This window comes from Seriola aureovittata, chromosome 9, assembly GCF_021018895.1.
Source record: "Seriola aureovittata isolate HTS-2021-v1 ecotype China chromosome 9, ASM2101889v1, whole genome shotgun sequence".
NCBI classification, from domain to species: Eukaryota; Metazoa; Chordata; class Actinopteri; order Carangiformes; family Carangidae; genus Seriola; species Seriola aureovittata.
Genome location: NC_079372.1, coordinates 665753 through 684143, shown reverse-complemented (window position 1 = coordinate 684143; position 18391 = coordinate 665753). Strand labels below are relative to the sequence as shown.

Sequence of the window (18391 nt, the reverse complement as noted above, 5' to 3'; positions counted from 1 at the left end):
AAAAGGACTACATTCTGTTTATCAACCCTGTGTTTTGAGATACATGATTAGATGAATAAACATTATCCCTGATGTTTCTCTGAGTAGGTTCCTAACATTGAATAATGCTGCTCTTAGAGCCTTTCTTTCTTCCTCATATCCCCTACATTGTAACAGCACATGCTTAACTGATGTTGTATCTCCACAATGTGCACATCTACCAGTTGGATGTTTACATATTTTGTGTAGTGTCTGATGTATTCCAGTATGTCCTATCCTGAGACGAGTAACGACTGCCTCTTCCTTTCACTTCCTGCACACCCTCCTTCCCAAACCCACATGATTCTGGATGCTATAAAGATGTCTTCCTGTGTCATTCATGTCCCAATATTCTTGTAATATCTTTTGCATTTGACTCTTTATGATTGTTTTACCTTCTGCTTTACTTAACTGGATTTTAATGTTTACTGTTTGCAAATAAAGTGATTGTTTTGCCAGTATGTTAGCATCCCCGTTCCCTTCTACTCCTACATGGGCAGGAACCCAAACAAAACAGACACTCAAGCCCTTATACTGCGTATAATAATATCTTGTCTACATGATTTCACAGATTTAATGCTTGTGAGTGCTGCCAAACTATCAGATGCAATTAATGTATTTGTTTTGTTGTTCTCCTCTAACCATTTGAATGCTATCAGATTAGCATCAAGTTCAACTGCATATACTGATAAACGATCTGTGGGTCTTTCCTTTATTGCAACCCTGAACTGTGGGATGAAAGCTGCAACTCCTGTGTGTCCAGTCTCAGGATCTTTTGACCCATCCGTGAATACCAATAATTTATCCCCATAGTGCTGTTCAATGTAATTTTGTGCTATACTCCCAGCATATGCCTGTTTGGATTTCCTCTTTAATTGCTGGTGCAAGTTTAAATGACTAATGATATATGAAATAACCACATAGGAATGGCTGAAGAAGGGACTGTTGGACTGCACTGAATGTTAGTTAAACCTACATCTTCGACTTTACTATTTCCTACCCACCCAAAACTTGAATGGGTTTCATTGTGCTCCCAACAGTCCTGCAAGATGGCCTTTAGGGTGTGAGCTTCTATGACCCAGCAAATGAATCCAGTATGCCAGCATAAGCTTCACTCTTCAAATTCAGTTACTCAGTCAAGCAGTTATTCCCCCATTTCCACTTGTATGGCAGCTACTGATGTTTTAAATGCTCCACTACATTTTTCTTAGCCCTTGAGCTTGTTCCACATCCAGCTTATTAAGATGACTCTCTGCTGCAGACATATAAGCTACACACCCATAATCTAATGTCACTCTCATAAGGGACTGGTATATATTGAACAATGATGCTCTGGTTGCTCCCTGGTCTCGTCCTGACAGGCACCATAAGATATTGTTGACTCTTTTACGTTTGTCTTTTACTTTTTGGATGTGCTGCCTCCAGGTCAACTTTTAATCAAATAATACTCCAAGAAACCTAATTACACTGACCTGCTCAAGTGTTTAGTCATAAAGTTTCAAAGATATTGTCTTATGTTTGGAAAAACATATCACTTGCATTTTTGCAGCAGATAGTTTAAATACCTGCGTATTTGCCAGTGGCTTCACCATCTCAATGGCAGTCTGCATTTTCTTTTGTGTAAATCTTAAATTCCGTCCTCTTATGCCCTGTCATCCACATACAGCAATTTGCCTATCCCTTTCTCAACTTTCTCAAAATCATCATAGCTCATGATATTAAACAGCGCTGGACTGCAAACACTGTCCTGCAGGGTTCTGTTCTCTACTTGAGAATTCTTTACCTACTCTTACCTCTATTGTCCTACCAAATAGGAAGTCAATCACCCAGTTATATGACTTCCCTCCCACACTTTCCTCCCTCCCACACCTAACTTACTTAATTTAATGAGAAGTCCTTCTTTCCACATGCTTTTTCTACATCGAAAAAGACAGCTACCACCGTTTGTTCCCATTTCCCTATTTTATACTTTCTAGAAAATAGGTTAACCTCTCGTAATCATTCCTTCCATTGTTTTCCCTAATTGCCATATAAGAGCTATTGGTCTATAGTTTGAGGGGTCTGAGGGGTCTTTACCAGGTTTCAAAATTGACACAATGACTGACTGTTTCCATACTACTGGAATTTTTCCTGTGTGCCAAAGTAAATTAAGCAGCTTTAATATAGCAAGCAGTGCTTCCACTATCGTCCAGATGAGCTACCATACTGTAGCAGATGCCGTCTTTCCCTGGAGAAGACATTCTTGTATTTAACACGGCCCTCTTTAACACAAACAATCTGAAAGGTTTATCTAAATCTTCGCTTGTTGAAGGTTTTCTTACATTAACACCCGGATTCAGTGCAAGAGTATTATCCCTACACTGTCTAGCTTTTACTGATAGGTTTCCTGAGCTGTGAATTTTAACTAAAGTTTCTGCCAGAAGTTCTGCCTTTTCTATATTGTTGACAGCTGTTTTGTTGTCACTTATCAACACCGGTTACTTTTTTTTTCCTAATTCCACTCATTTTCTAATCCTTCCCCATATATCAGCCTGTGTCTCTCTCCCTATTTTATTACAATATTGTCTCCAATATGCCCGTTTAGTTGTTCTTATAGTCTTCCAAACTACTGCCTGTGACATTTTACACCCAATTAATGTTTCTAATGATTAGTGTTTATTTAACTAAATGCTAAATGCTAAGTCTAAATGCCCTGTTCCTTCTTCTTACAACTTTTTCACCATGGTACACTCTTTTTACCTCTCTTCCCTCCACCCTTTGATATAATTCCCTCTGCTGACTGTTTAATGATTCCAACCAACTTTTTATTGAATCCATCAACATGTGAAATATCTTCTCTAAGTAAGTGCTCACACCTACTTTTATTTATTGCTTGAAAGATGTCCCAATTTGCTTTCTCCATTTTCCATCTCAGTATCATCAGTTCTTCTTCTTGCTATACTTCAATTCCCACTTTAATTCTTGTATAATAATCTGCAATAATTGTATAATGATCACTGCCCCACTGGTGACTTACTAAACACCTCCCAAGTTGTTATACCCAACATTTCATTTGAAATCAATGCCAGATCTACCACACTTTCTGTGTTTTGTACCCTTCACATCATTCATGACAGGAAGGGTACTAGTGCCCTTCCCATCATTCATACATACTAAACCCTTATCTTCTATAAATTCCTCTATTACTAAACCATTTGCATCTAGTTTTACGCCCTCACAATGTGCTATGTGCATTTAAATCCCCACACCATACCATTTTACCATATATTTGCCCACCCATAGTATTCAATGTATCCAAACAGTCTATTACATAGATTATAATGATTAATTATTGTTATTTCCTCTTTCCCTGTCCAGATCTGGATCACTATTGATTCATGTTCTTTCTCTATATTGACAGTATTAAATCTTGTCTCATCCTGCACAAATGTTGCCACCCCACCACCTTTCCCATTCTTCCCATCATTTCTAATTGCTGTGTAGCCATGTATTACAAAATCCCACTGTGAGTTCAGCCATATTTCTTGTATATACCCATATATATATATATATATATATATATATATATATATATGGGTTTGTCTCGTAGATTTGAGACAAATTTTTTTAAATTCCTTACCATTAACGATGACGCTTCTGGCATTCCACTGCAGAATAATTAGGACCATGATGAGCATCCATCCCATGATTGTGACTATGAGCTTAACATTTCAACTGTTTCCCACCCTAGACCTTTGATCCCAAGATATATTTCTACTGATTTAACAGTTATTTTGATCTTCTCCGGCCTCCTGTCCGTTTGTGCAGATCAGTTAATTACATCGACCATGAACAACACAAACTCGTTTTTTCCTACAATCAGTGTATCTTCTTTAACATCATTACATCCCTCACACAGTCTTGTTTTGTTGCTTACTGCACTGCTTATCTCAGTGTTAGATTTGCCTGGCGTCACTACCACCTTCTCAGCTGCTTCAGCGTGTGTGATCCCTTGGGAACCTTTGAGTCGTTGCACCTCTGCTGCTCTTACTAGCCTCACAGCCTCAGTGCGCTGAGATATACTCTCCTCCACAGTTGCAGCATTTAAGCTTCGCTCCTTTTTCGCACTTTCCATTCTCATGTTCACCGGCACATCTTCCACATCTTTGTTTGTCTTTACACACTGCTGCTACGTGCCCATATGTCTGGCATTTAAAGCACCTCAATGGCGGAGGGACATAGGATTTAACCACATATCTATGTAAACTTTGGACGGAAGCCTTTCCTCTTCAAATTTCACCATTACCGACAGACTCTCACATTTTTCTCCATTACGAGTGGTTTTTAGGCGTTTTGCCTCTACCACCATCACTCTTATCACATTTTCTTTAATCTGTTCCATTGAATCGGGTTTCATTCACCAAACAATGCCCCTTCTTGAGCCAGTTTAATGATTACTTTATATTCTTCATTATGATCTCTTGTTGCAACGATGTTATGCTCGTTATCGGTTTCTTCCAAGTGAGAACTTACACTACTCACAATAAGTTAGGGATATTGTGAGAGACTCAGTGGATTTCATACATACGGTGTTTGTTTCACTTCAGAGATTTTTGGGATGGGGAGGCAATTGTATTGGGGTGATAGACACACCTCATTTTGTGTTTTCCACGTAATGGTCTCACTGTGTACAATGTGCCTTACATATTGGGGCCACGAGTGACAGACCGCAACGATGACCAGTACCTAAGGACCTATGCACTCAGACATCGTTATGCAACTGCCACACAGCTGCAGGCCCGTTTACGAGATGTGAGGGGTACTAGGGTTTCCAGACAAACCATTCGCAACCGACTCCACCGCTTTGGCTTGAATGCCAGACGACCGTTGCAGGTGACTCCACTGACACCAAGACACCGCCGTGAACGTTTGCAGTGGGCACAAGACCATGTGACCTGGACAATGCAGCAGTGGTCTACCGTCCTGTTCACTGATGAGTGTCGGGTCACCTTGCACAGAAATGATGGTCGTCAGCGTTGCTGGAGAAGGCGAGGTGACCGATACGCCGAGGTCAACATGGTCCCCAGGGTTCGCTTTGGTGGAGGAGGTGCAACAGTCTGGGCAGGCATCACCAGTCAGCGCAAAACAGATTTGGTGGCTCAGTCACTGCACGTTCTTACCTCAGAGACATCATCATCCTCCAATTCCGCCAGCACACCCCCAACTTTCTGTTCATGGATGATAATGCTCCACCACATCGTGCCAGAATTGTCACAGCTCGACTTCAGGAAGTCGGAGTGCCTCATATGGTATGGCCAGCAATGTCCCCTGACCTGAACCCCATAGAGCACGTCTGGGACCAGCTGAAGCAGAGACTGGATGATCGTACCCCACCCCCACGTGACCTAGCAGAACTGCATGTAGCACTTGTGGAAGAGTGGAACGCATTGCCTCAGAACAACATCATGAGGCTAGTGAGGAGCATGAGACGTCGCTGTCAAGCTGTCATTGCGGCAAATGGTGGAAACACCCGCTACTGACATTGTCAATGTTTGTTATTTGGGGCTATCCTTGTTATTGTCAAATTTTTTGGGGTAATAAATATTAAACTAATGAAAATGGTGTTTCTTCTCATTCATTATTAGTAATATCAAAGGGAACTTTTACTTATTTCATTAAAATTCAGACCAAATAGGAAAAGCACTCATGTAAATAACAATATCCCTAACTTATTGTGAGTAGTGTACATTCTGCTGCCTCTGTGTTTTACGCTTTCGTCTGCCGTTAATCTTCTGCTCAGTGGGCTACTCCAATTTTCATCTTTCCCGCTTCCAACTTCCATTCCTCTTCGTAAACTGCACTTTTTGTGACAAGCACCCAGCATCTGTTTTGGACTTGTGAACACACCCGTAATCTGTGGCAAGGCGTCTTTTGCTTCATTTTGGACTTTATCTATGATGCTTTTTTACTTTGTTTGAAGGATGTATTGTTTGGGTTCACAAATTTTTACAAAAGATCTAGAAAACTATTTTTTCCTGTGCAATCTCATCATATTATTGCCAAGTTTTATATCCATAAATGTAAGGTGTTAAAAACTAAACCTTCTTTTTGTACTAGGAAGCAGAGTCCTATATCAGAACCTTATCTACCTCATGTAACTATAAAGCTGTGAAAACCTTCAATATGTGCTCCAAATTTAAAATATTAATATAAATTTTAGTATTGTTCTTTAAAAATATCCTTCTTACTATACCTCTTTCAGTTTGTATTTGATTGTGTCAAACTCTGATTATAACCCCTGGCGCTGTGCATTTGTTAATTATGTTGGGCTACTTCTTTTGTGCCTTCCTTTGAATATGTGCTGTCATTAATAATAAATAAATAAATAAATAAATAAAAAAATTCCATTCCTCCTGATCCGTCACTTCCCTCTGCAATCTCCTGTCCATTCACAGCCACGTTGTGCCACCACCGATTCACGTCACTGCTTCTTCATCTTCTTCTCCTCCTTCTTCGCCTCATTCTTCTTCTTCTTCTTCAGATGAATTCGCCGCTCGGACGTTTCTGCTTCGCACAGGCGACTTGGCGAACTGTTGCTATCTTACTCGTGTCCCATCCAGCGGTCATACAGCAATGCATGTCAGAAATGTTGTTAAAGCCACATGTTTTCATGCTGACACTCAACATACAGAGGTCTTTATGTCTCTGCCACCTGCCCGGAAACAAAGAAGTCTATATAGTGTTTTTGATAGTTTTATTATACCGCGATGGAGGTGTGAGCATTCACATATTAAACTTGATCATTTCTTATTATCTTATTATTATTGTTGCAGGTTATTTCGAAATGATTGAGTATTCATAACTGAAGTGTTTTCCATCAGTGTTTATTTTGAAGTGTGCGCCCTCTCGTGGTCAGAGACGCGTAATACAGCGGAGTCGGTGCCAGTCTGCTCAAAGTGTTTACTCTGCTTAGTGTGTGTAAATGAGATGATTCTGTTGTTTTATTTTGAGATCTCAGAGAGAGACCGACAAGTTTCAAACTATAACTGGAAACAGAGAGGCAAGATATGAAATCAGTATGTAAGTAACTGCCTAATAAGGGTTTCTCAGGCATGGAGTGGAAACACTGCTCTATGATTCTTCTTCATCAATGAAAATAAAAGAATATGAAGTTTGTAAAATCTAAATATTCTCCTTAAATTGATGTTAAAGTAAATTCACAGTAAAGACAAACATTTTTCCACATTGGATGACAGTTGCACATACAGTATACTTTTCTTGATTGTTACAACAACTGCTGTACATGATGCATATGAGTGACAAATTCAAAGATGTCATCTATTTATATTTACACAAAGGCTGAGCCTTCCTGGGGACTCTACACGTGAGTTTCTCATCCTTCCCTTCACCTAATCACTACTCTGTATGATCATGAGTTCAAATTGAATATAGCTTCAACAGTGTGACCAACACATTTTAGTAATTTTGGTGGATATGTGGTGCATGTGGTGAAAGTATATTACTCATCACGTCAGCTCCTGTCATCCCCTTCAGAAGCAGTGTGGGTGGGAGAAAGACCAGACTGCAGAAAGCTGGAGGGGAGGAGGGACAAAGCACAAGAATACAACCACATTCACAGTATATTCCCAAGGACAGAAAATCTTCTTTTTTCAAATCTAATTTATGTTGAACACACAGTGAAATTGCTGTTATATATGTTTAACAACAACCTTAAAGTTATTTTAGACTGCAATAATCATCAGTGTAGTTTGGGTAAGGTACAGTAACATGTAGTATCATCACACAATCATCACACCTGACCTTCGTTATATCGAGATAACGAAATAATTAATTCGTTCTCACGAGAAAACGTTCTTTGTTATATCGAGATAACGAAATAATAAGTCGTTATAACGAGAGAACAGTGCCAAAAAAAGAAAAAACAATAAAAAAGGGGCATGGCCGTTCTCGGCTTCCGTAGAGTGTCACTGTGATGTTGTCATTAAGTTAAAAGTGTTAGATATTCATTAACTTTAAGGTCATCCTTTAAGCTTTAGTTCATTAAAGCCCCTATACTGTATGTCACATTCTGACTTGCCTCCCACTCACTAACTAACCCTTGCCTGGAGGTTAAGGCACTGACCAGGAAGCATTTTTTGTCATTCCCCATCTCTGATGTATTTTCCTCAGGGTGTTAAATGTGTTTGTTTTGGCAACTGTATATGGTTTAACACATTTGTAAGATCTTGGATAGATATGATCGATGTTAAATATTTGACCCATCAAGGCCTGACCATATGAGGGGATAAATATTATGTATGATCAGCAGAAGACTTTCTGACCATCAGAGACCCTTGTCAGATTTAAGTTTCTTGACGTGATGATTTAAGTGTGCCTTGAATAAGCCAACAAAATAATGCCTTTGAAGAAAAAGTGGCTTGCCGTCCTAATAGCACAGTTTCACAGTTTCTTATTGGTGAAAGTCTGCATCTGCAGGACCTGACATGAAACAGGAAAAAATTAGGTAGAGAGGACAGAAATCCACAAAGAGGGTATACCTTTCTGTGAAATGGCTTCTGGCAAACTTATACAGCTGAAAGCCCAGCAGCAAACAGAAAGAAAACTGTAACTGTGGCATACAAGTTTGGGCAAAGCCTCTTAACTTCATTAAGTCTTTATGCCTTAATTTACCAAGAAAACTATATAAAACTGCACTTCTGCAGAAAATCAAATATGAATGAGCTAAAGGAATGTTTAGCTGACACATTACATGAGTTACAGCAGGGCAATGAGACACAGATGAAGTTGTTCTGCATCAGAATGCTGCTGTTTGTGACAAGATTCTGTGATGTCATAGTGATCCATTCTAAAATCCAATCATGACCTGTGTGAGTGCACACAGTTCTCTCACACAACACACACAACCTGCACCTAAAGATACAAAGGTTAAAGGTGTCACATTGAAGAGCAAAGATGAGTGAGAACAGCTCAGTGTATAATGAGCTCCGTCTGGAGCAACAGCTTTGTGACGCCGTGATCAGAGTGGACGACGTTGAATTTCACGTACACAAGCTCCTCCTGTGTAACTGCAGCACCTACTTCAGGTGAGCTGGTTATTACGTTTTAACAGGGGAAAGCTGCTCTATACTTTTCAAATGAGCAAACAATAGCAGCATGATTCATAGAGTTTGTAAACTAAAAAACAACCCAATATAAATGAATGATTCATGGAGAAACAAGTTGTATCAACCAAGTGAAGATATAAATCCACCAAAAAACAGATGAACATATGAAATATTAACACATTACACATTTCGTTTTAAAAAGAAACCAATGTTTTCTTAAAGTTTGTACTAAAGGTGCATGTTCACTGACTTCACACACTGAGCAAGTTTTTCATTTACACTGATTTACAAATAGTAATAGTATCAGTTTATCATTTCAGTTAAATTTGTGATTGTAAACACTAGTTTTCAAAAATACTTGCCAAAGTAGATCTTAACTCTGTCTCACTTGAAAACACAACATCTGGTAGCCTATAAGAATTTCACACACTAAAGTCTAACTAACTAACTAACTAACTAACTAACTAACTAACTAACTAACTAACTAACTTTGAAGGTCCAATTTGTGCATTTCTCAACAAACATCATCTATAAAATAAGTCAGTCTGTGCAGTGGCAGGACGGGGCTTGTTTTCTGTTCACCATTTCATTTTAACTTGGCCACAGCAGCTTTGAAAAGGGTAACAGAGGCTTTATATTGTTACTTTTATCTGTTAAGTGTGAATATGAAGGGAACACTTGGAACACTTTATTTTCACTCCCTTGTTTTGTCTCCTTCCTGGCCCACAGAGCTCTCTTTACCCACTGGTCGACCCCAGACAGTCAGGTCTTTGACATTCCCAATGTGTCACCTGACATGATGAGGCTCATCATTGAGTTTGCCTACACCGGCTTTGTTCATGTGACACAAGAGAATATACAAGAGCTTTTTATAGCGGCTGACAGGTTCAATGTAATGGGCATCCTGGAAGCCTGCAGTCACATCCTGGAGGAGCAGCTGGCCCCACAGAACTGCATCGGCATCTGGTGGTTCACAGACCTCTATTACTACCCCGAGCTGAGACGCAAGACCTTCCTCTACATTCTGAATCACTTTGAGGAGGTTGCTGCCACCTCAGAGGAGTTCCTGCTGCTCTCTGTGCAGGAACTTGCTAAAATGATTGAGAATGACCAACTCAGTGTGAAGAAGGAGAAAACAGTGTTTGAGGCCATCCTCCGCTGGATCACCTACGCACCTGAGCAACGCAGAGAATACATCTCTCTGCTTTTGTCCAAGGTAAATGAGCATTGAACAACTGCTGAGCCGCCGCTATATTCCCCTGGGCATCGCTTTCATCTTGCTAATGCTGTTACCATGTATACAAAACCCCCTGAGTAAACTGTGTCAGTTGTATCAAGGCCAATAAATTTTAAGTCAAGGCCAGATGTAAAGAGGTCAAGACAAAATAAGAGCTAACAAAGTTAAGTAAGGGGAAGAGAAATGTAGCTCTATCTGCAAGAGAGCTAAACCTTTTCATCATCCATCTATACTACTATTTTGATGACTCTGTGAACAGAAGTTATTTAAGATAAGCAAAAATCAGCTGATAATACTAGCCATGCCGGAGTATTGGTCATGCTCTATGCTGTCTTCATGTCTCTGTGCAGGTCAGGCTGGCTTTGATGAGTCCAGAATACATGATGGAGAATGTGACTGACAACGAAGTGGTGAAGGCGAGTGGAGAGTGTCGACAAATTCTCCTTAAGACCATGGATGCCATGCTTGATATCAGAACAAAGAGGTGCTCCAGCTCTATTTCTTTTCATTCTTTGGCTCGTCCACGCCTGCCCCCGGCAGTCCTGTTGGCCATTGGAGGCTGGAGTGGTGGCAGTCCCACCAATGGCATCGAGGCGTACGATGTCCGTGGACAGTGCTGGGTCAGTGTAACTGATGATGAGGAGGCTCCTCGGGCCTACCATGGCACTGCTTTCCTCAATGGATCAGTGTACTGTGTGGGTGGCTTTAACGGTGTTGAACAGTTCAGCAGTATGCACAGGTTTGATCTGGACATGCACACCTGGCAGGAGGTAGCACCAATGCATTCCAGACGATGCTATGTCAGCGTCACTGTGATGGATGGGTACATATACGCCATGGGAGGTTATGATGGACACGATCGACTCGAAACTGCTGAGCGCTATCAACCTAGAACCAATCAGTGGACTTTAATTGCATCCATGCACGAGCAGAGGAGTGACGCCAGTTGCACAACCCTTCATGGCAAGGTGGGTTGAGCTGAAGAGCAGCTGAGAATAACTGAGATGGAACTATGTTGGGGCAGGGAGAGCACAGAAGTTGCACATTTCTTGTTTGACTCTACGAGCATTTGGGCTTGCATAAAGAAAAACATGAAGTTACATTGAAAAAAAATAAGTCTAGAAAACCATTTCACAAAATGAATACCTCTTAAATTCTCTCCAGGTGTACATTTGTGGTGGCTTCAATGGGAACGAGTGCCTGTCAACAGCTGAATGTTACAACCCAGAGACCAACCAGTGGACACTGATCGCCTCCATGGGCAACAGGCGCAGTGGAGTTGGCGTCATGGCCTATTCAGACCATGTCTTTGCAGTAAGCCCATCACCTAACACAGAAACACTGAGAAACACAGAGGCATGAAAAGATGTTGATAGCAGTTTTCAAATAGAGCTGAGGCTGCTCCTCTGATATGGAGGTTTGTCCCGGAAAGTTGTCAAATTTAGAAAAAAAAAAAAAATATATATATATATATATATATATATTTCACCTTTCCTTGTGTAGGTTGGTGGTTTCAATGGAACCAGCCGTCTGCATACTGCTGAGGCCTACAACCCCAACAACAACACCTGGCACAATGTGCCACACATGATGAACCCCCGTAGTCACTTTGGCATCGCAGTGATCGATGACTGCCTCTTTGTGGTGGGGGGTTTCAACGGCTTCACCACCACCCTTGACGTTGAATGCTATAATATGGAAACTGGTGAATGGTCTGATGTCTGTGACATGGAGATCTCCCGCAGTGCCCTGAGCTGCTGCGTGGTGTACGGACTCAACAACATGGACGAATATGCTGCCACTCGTTACTCCCTGCAACTCTCAGATGAGGAGGATAAAGTGATGAAGATCTGACTATGACTTGTATTGTTCTGTAAATAAATGTCTCTATACATTAAACCACAGCATTGCTATTTTAAGTTTGTGTACTAATTCCTTGGAGAACAATCAAAACATCACAAAAACAGTACACTGTACAAAAAGACAAAGTCTGTGTTCGACTGCAGTTTTCCGGCTGTGACAAGGCCACCAGGAGCTGATTGGGCCACTCTAGATCATGTTTGTGATCCCACCTGTCCTGTTGCAGCACGTTTCAGAAGCATAATACCCAATCCTCCCTGATTGGGTATTAGGCAGCAAGTGAACATTTAGTCCTGAAAGTTGATGTGTTGGAAGCAGCATAATGGGCAGTGTAAGGATCTGAGCGACTTTGACAAGGGCCACATTGTGATGGCTAGATGATGACCAGAGCATCTCCAAAACTGTAGGTCTTGTTGAGTGTTCCTGGTCTGCAGTGGTTAGTACCTACCAGAAGTGGTCTAAGGAAGGACAACTGGTGAACCAGTGACAGGGTCATGGGTGCCCAAAGCTCATTGATGTGCATGGGGAGTGACGGATAGTCTGTGTTGTCTGATCCCACAGTAGAGCTACTGTAGCAAAAATTGATGAAAAATGCTGGTTCTGATAGAAAGGTGTCACAACACAGTGCATTACAGCTACCTCTGTATGGGGCTGTGTAGCCGCAGCCCGTCAGAGACCCCAGTTCACCACTGAAAGCGCCTACAATGGGCACGTGAGCATCAGAACTAATGGAAGAAGTTGGCCTGGTCTGATGCATCACGTTTTCTTTTACATCGTGTTGATGGCTGGGTGCATTAGTGGGGAAGAGATGTCACCAGGATGCACTATGGGAATGTGGCAGCATAGTCTATGCACTGCACCTAATGTGCCTTGAACGCACCTTGATGGCCTGATAGCCTATCCGTGAGCAGGGGCCAGTATTTAAGACGGCCCTCTCCCCTGCTCTTTCGCTTCCCAATTCACTTCCGGTAGCAGGCCGGCTTCCTTTTTACCACAGCGTGCGTCCCGCTGTGTGTACTGCTCTGTTGCTCCTGTATGCTCCTGTTTGGCATGGTAAGTGTTCTCTCTCTCTGCATCATAGTAATTGCATTCCGACATCTAATGCTAGTGTGGTCGTAGGAAATGCTGATGTCCAGAGTTGTCCCTCTCGTCCGCCCACCTGTATGAGTGTGTGTGTGCGCGCATCCACTTCTGCTAAAGGTATGTTTGTCTCTGCTGCAACTGCATCATCCTCAGTTAGTTGAACAGTGCTAATAATATATTCTGCTAAAGGTGAAACCACAGATCGGACGGCTGCTGCTTTGTCTCCACTTCACTTCCAGCTTGCGTCCTGCTTTTGCCGCTTTGCTGCTGTTTTACTTGCTGCTTGGGTGGCGATTGGCGGTTGCAGTTTCCGACGGACCTTTTGAAAAAGCTATTAAGCTCTTTCAAAATAAGACTCGTTGCTGCAGGCTACCTGGAGCCTTCAGGTCCCCCCTACAGTATCTCTGCATGGCATGCTTGTGCTAAGCTGGATTTGCCCTTTTATCAATATGATTGTATGAGTGAGGTGTGGTTTATATGATTTGAATTTGGGTTAATTGCTTAGGTTAATTTGCTTCTTTTCTTTGTGTTTCTTTTGATTTAGTTAATTAGATTTCCTTTGTTTTTCCTGTGTTAAATGATATTTTGAATTGTGTACTTTCTTTGAATTATTTTTCTTTGATTTCTATTGGGCAGTTATTATTTGGACATTTAGGTTTTTCTTTGTTAGTTATACATCTGTTTTTTTTAGGTTTAACTTGCCCATTAATTGTTTTTCTTGGTTGAGTTGCGACTCTCTTAATCTTTTCTTTTTGTTTCAGTTGTCAGAGGCCGGTGGTGGTGGTGGCGTCGGTGACTGGTGGTGGTGCCCCCCTCATTTGATGTGCTGTGCTCCCTGGTGGTGGTTCCTTCAATGTGTGTGTGTGTGGGTGATTTATTTTTATTTATTTTGGGTGAACCGCTCCTGTTCACTAGTACCTGCCCACCTGGTAAGCCTCTGCTCCTGACTAGTTGCCCTTTTTTTTTGGTGTGAATGATTTTGATTGTTAATTATTTTAACTAATTGTAATAAAATATATTTTTATACCTCGAACCCCGTCTCATGCCACCTGAATAGAACGAACCTGTGTGTCTAGTAGTTAGAACCGAATTTCCCTGGGTGCAATTCCCAGGGTGGCGTTGTTGAGCAACTATATAAATCTCTCAAACATATTTGACATCCGAGTGCAAGCATCCACCCTGCTCTTGCCACAGGAAGAAGGCAAGCCAGTGGAGGCAGTGTGTTGCGTTGGGCATTGTTCTGCTGGGAAACCTTGGGTCCTGCCATTGATGTGGATGTTACTTTGACATGTACCACTTACCTAAACATTGCTGCAGACCAAGTAGACTCCTTCATGGAAACAGTATTCCCTAATGGCAGTGAATGCTCCTGCCACACTAAAACAATGCTTCAGGAATGGTTGGTTTGAGAACCACGAGATCAAGGTGTTGACTTGGCTTCCAAATTCCCCAGATTTCAATCCAATCTAGCATCTTTGGGATGTGCTGGACAAACAAGTCTGATCGATGGAGGCCCCACCTTGAAACTTACAGTTCTGGCTATCGGTTGTGATCTGTTCCCAAAACTAAGTAACAGGTAATAAATAACATTTCACAGGTGAGAGGCTGTTTTATAATATTTTACTGTTACGAACGTGCTGAATTTAATATATAGTACCAGTCAAAAGTTAGTTTTTAAGTAATCCTTCTATTGAAGAAGCTATTTGTATCGCTACATGCCAATGCTAGCATCATTAGCTGTTTACTTACCAGTCTAGTGGAAAAGTTAAGAGTTCAGCATCAAACTTTAATCTGCTACTCATTGTGTCCTGAGGTGGATAACAATGCTAATGTTGACTGTTGTTTTGTTTCTATTTCTATAAATTCTTTTCTTCTATGCTAACCAGCAAGCACCAGTCACTGTAGTGTCAGCACAGTGCCATAAAGAAACACCTCTTCTCAGAGGGAATATTAAAACCTCTTGTATTGTAAATGCAATGATGGTTGAAGCTCTTGGCAAGCGATCATCACCACCATCAGCTCCTAGCAGAGAAAACATACATAAATTCCCTTTAAGCCAACATAAAACTGTTCTATTTCTAAATTAAGATAACGCTACAGCTTATGACAAGTAAAAAAAAAAAAAAACATTTTTGTGGCCTAAAAGTAAGATGCTGAAAATTGAATTTGGGCTATGCAGCTGAATGTGTTATTGTGTTAAGAAGTCTTAAATTACCTACCTTGAAGTGTACATCTGTTTCATTGCACTAACGTGACAAAGTTATTGCCTGAATTGTAGAAACAACAAAAAAAAAAGTATGCCCTGTTTGTCAAAGTGACACTTCTGGTTCCGCAAGTCAGGGGTTATGAGGATACACCAATCAGTCGTGGCTGCAGTGTTGTCTTTGAGTCCTCATGTATTTTCCTTCACATCTTCCCTTGACCACGCGGCGTTTTAGGACAGGAATTTTTTTTTCTTTTCGACCACAGCCCGATTCTACGGAGCCAGGGAGGGGACATGGAGAGAAAAAAAATTAAGGTTGAAAAAAAAGGTGTTCTTTTGTGAGATCCACGTGGGATCTCGCAAAAGTTTTTATCTGGGTTGGAGTTTTACTTCAGTTGACTGCGCCTGACATAATGGTCACCAACGATCCTCTCTCTGTGGTCACTGCGAGCTGCCGCTGACTTCAGGGACGGAGTATCAAACGACTGCAGTAAAGTCGGACAACTGTCTACTTCCTGTAGCATGGGTTCACCTGTGTCACAGCAGGAGCTTGTCCACACAACTCACTGCAGTAAACGGAAGAGCTGTTCAGTGTTTCTTAATTTAAAGATTATGAATGTTACCCTAAATATGTGACTATATGTGCCAAACATTACTGTTTTGCAGAATCTTTTCACACTGTTTACTCCCCCAAACACATGTTCTTAAACACAGACACAAGTTTACATTAGACTTTTGACACATGAAATTAAATCTCAGTAATGTTTTATGAAAACACGGAGGGTGATGGGGTAAGGTGTGTGGAAAGAAAGGTCACAGAGCAGCACTTATAGAAATATAATTTCACTGAACTCTCCTCTATTTTGAAAATGTGATAGACCATACACTGTATTCATCACATGAGAAAAAACAATCACAGTCAACTCCTCCACCATCGGTCATGTTTGAACCTGTCAGTGTCCAAACGATGGCGACGTTAGATAAAGATGAGGCAGAAGATTCTTCACCAGAGACCATGCTCTGATCTGAGGTCTGTGTTTGAAGCTTTAGAAGTAAAGAAAGATTCATTTAGTTTTAAATGTTTGCTGTGTTTAACAAGACTAAACTTCATCACAAAAATCATAGCCTGACTGCTTCCTTGTTTACAACTCTTCACTTCTTAAACTTTGTGTTTACACTATGTATAAATTTACACTTCAACAAAATCAATCATTCTATTATTGATTGCCATTTTGAAAAGGCATACTCAATATAGGCAGTGTAAGCAGTGTAGCTCAAGGTTATACAATTTTTTTATAGTTTATTTCCTTGATATGTGAAATATCTCAAAACCTCACATGCACAGGGAGTCATAAGTTTAGGTATAACTCTGTCCATCCTTCACAGGTATTTATCCATAGGAGCAAGAGATACATATTTTCTATAGGAAAACAAAAATAGTTTTCAACTTTTTTCTGTGGCCCACCCCATTCGGCACCTCAGGATCCTCACTTACGTTTCACTGTACAAAAATAGCTTTATTGAAATTATTTTGAATTCAGATATATAACTGTTTGCAAAAATTTGAAAACCTCCAATAGTTGTATCAAAAAGGCTGTGTGTGAGAGATAAATGAAAACATCTTAGCCTGTAACTGATCTTAACCACGCCTCTTTTTTGTTGTCACTGACGATCAATCGCGCAACTCTTGAGTAAAGTGGGAATGTTAAACGCTTTTCACATAAATTGAAATAGTTACAGTTTTTCTGCTACTTGCAACTAATACTACACATGCACAATCACCACCTCGCCCATTTAGGAAACAGAAACCATTTCAAACCACTGGCGCTGCCTGTAATGTGTCATCTTCTTAATAGAGGATCTTTGATGGTTCTGCCCCTGTCCTATCAGGACACACGGGTATTTAGCCTAACTGTAGATGATATGTTTTTAGCTAGCTTCATTCTTTGTGACAACAAGATATGGGGACTTTTAAATACACCAACTATCACTCAGAGCAGCGGCCATCCAGATATAGCCTCTATTAAGTTTAGCTACTAATGTGGTCTGGTCAAGTTCCATTATGTTAAGCCCTGGTTTATGAAACCAACGCACATAAACTCCTGAGCATTTGGTTAAAAACATGCAGGAAAACAAAATCCAACATGTGTGTCCTTCAGTAAAGGTGAGGGCTAATGACTGGTCTAGATGTAAGACATGTTGCAAACACTTTCTTGGGTGTTCCCATGTGTGAAGGTGATTACATCACACTCACACTCTCCAGTGAACACTGAAACTTTTTCTCACCTACAGTAACACACTAAATAACCCTTTTATTTAGCTGAAGAGAAGACAGACATTGAAAACTAAACCCTGTTAAAACCAATTTAATTATAGGTTTGAATTTATTTTTCTTTCAGGGAATGTTGAGGGGCTTGAACCATGAAACTTTATGTTTCTTTCTTATAGTCAGGCTCTAATTATGCCTCTTTATTTAACACAACCACGTGTATGTTAGTCCTACATGCAGTGATTTGTTGGCTTGAAATTCCACTGATAGGCTGAGGCAGTGGCAGAATCTCACCAAACTTGTCAGTGATTTTTACATTTCCCAGAGAGAGCCCTTGTCATTTTGTCAGCCTCCCCGTGGCTAAAGTATGCAGGGACAGCGGGGCGGGCTGTCAAACTGTGCCCGCTTGAGAGCGCCTTTCCCCGGGTTGATGAGTCATAATAAGGGCCGGCCAGGTGGTGAAAATGAGCAGGGAGGCAAGTGAGGAATATGTGTGTGTGTGTGTGCGTGCGTGCGTGTGTGTGTGTGTGTGTGTGTGTGTGCGTGTGTGTGTGTGTGCGTGTGTGTGTGTGTGTGTGTGTGTGTGTGTGTGTGTGTGTGTGCGTGTGTGTGTGTGT

At 41.0% G+C, this 18391-nt stretch overlaps 1 protein-coding gene and 1 long non-coding RNA gene across 2 annotated transcripts; both read left to right on the top strand.

Annotated features, from left to right (window-relative positions):
- Positions 1-9851: 9851 nt before the first annotated feature.
- LOC130174822 (kelch-like protein 10) lies at positions 9852-12213 on the top strand. The gene is made up of 4 exons (XM_056385034.1): positions 9852-10338; positions 10710-11327; positions 11524-11673; positions 11863-12213. Exons 1-4 carry the CDS (start codon positions 9919-9921, stop codon positions 12211-12213), a joined length of 1539 nt encoding a protein of 512 aa, XP_056241009.1. The 5' UTR covers positions 9852-9918.
- An 843-nt stretch (positions 12214-13056) lies between these two features.
- Positions 13057-14335, top strand: LOC130175024 (uncharacterized). The gene is made up of 2 exons (XR_008828676.1): positions 13057-13272; positions 13339-14335. It is a non-coding gene; the product is annotated as an uncharacterized LOC130175024 (long non-coding RNA).
- Positions 14336-18391: the final 4056 nt, after the last annotated feature.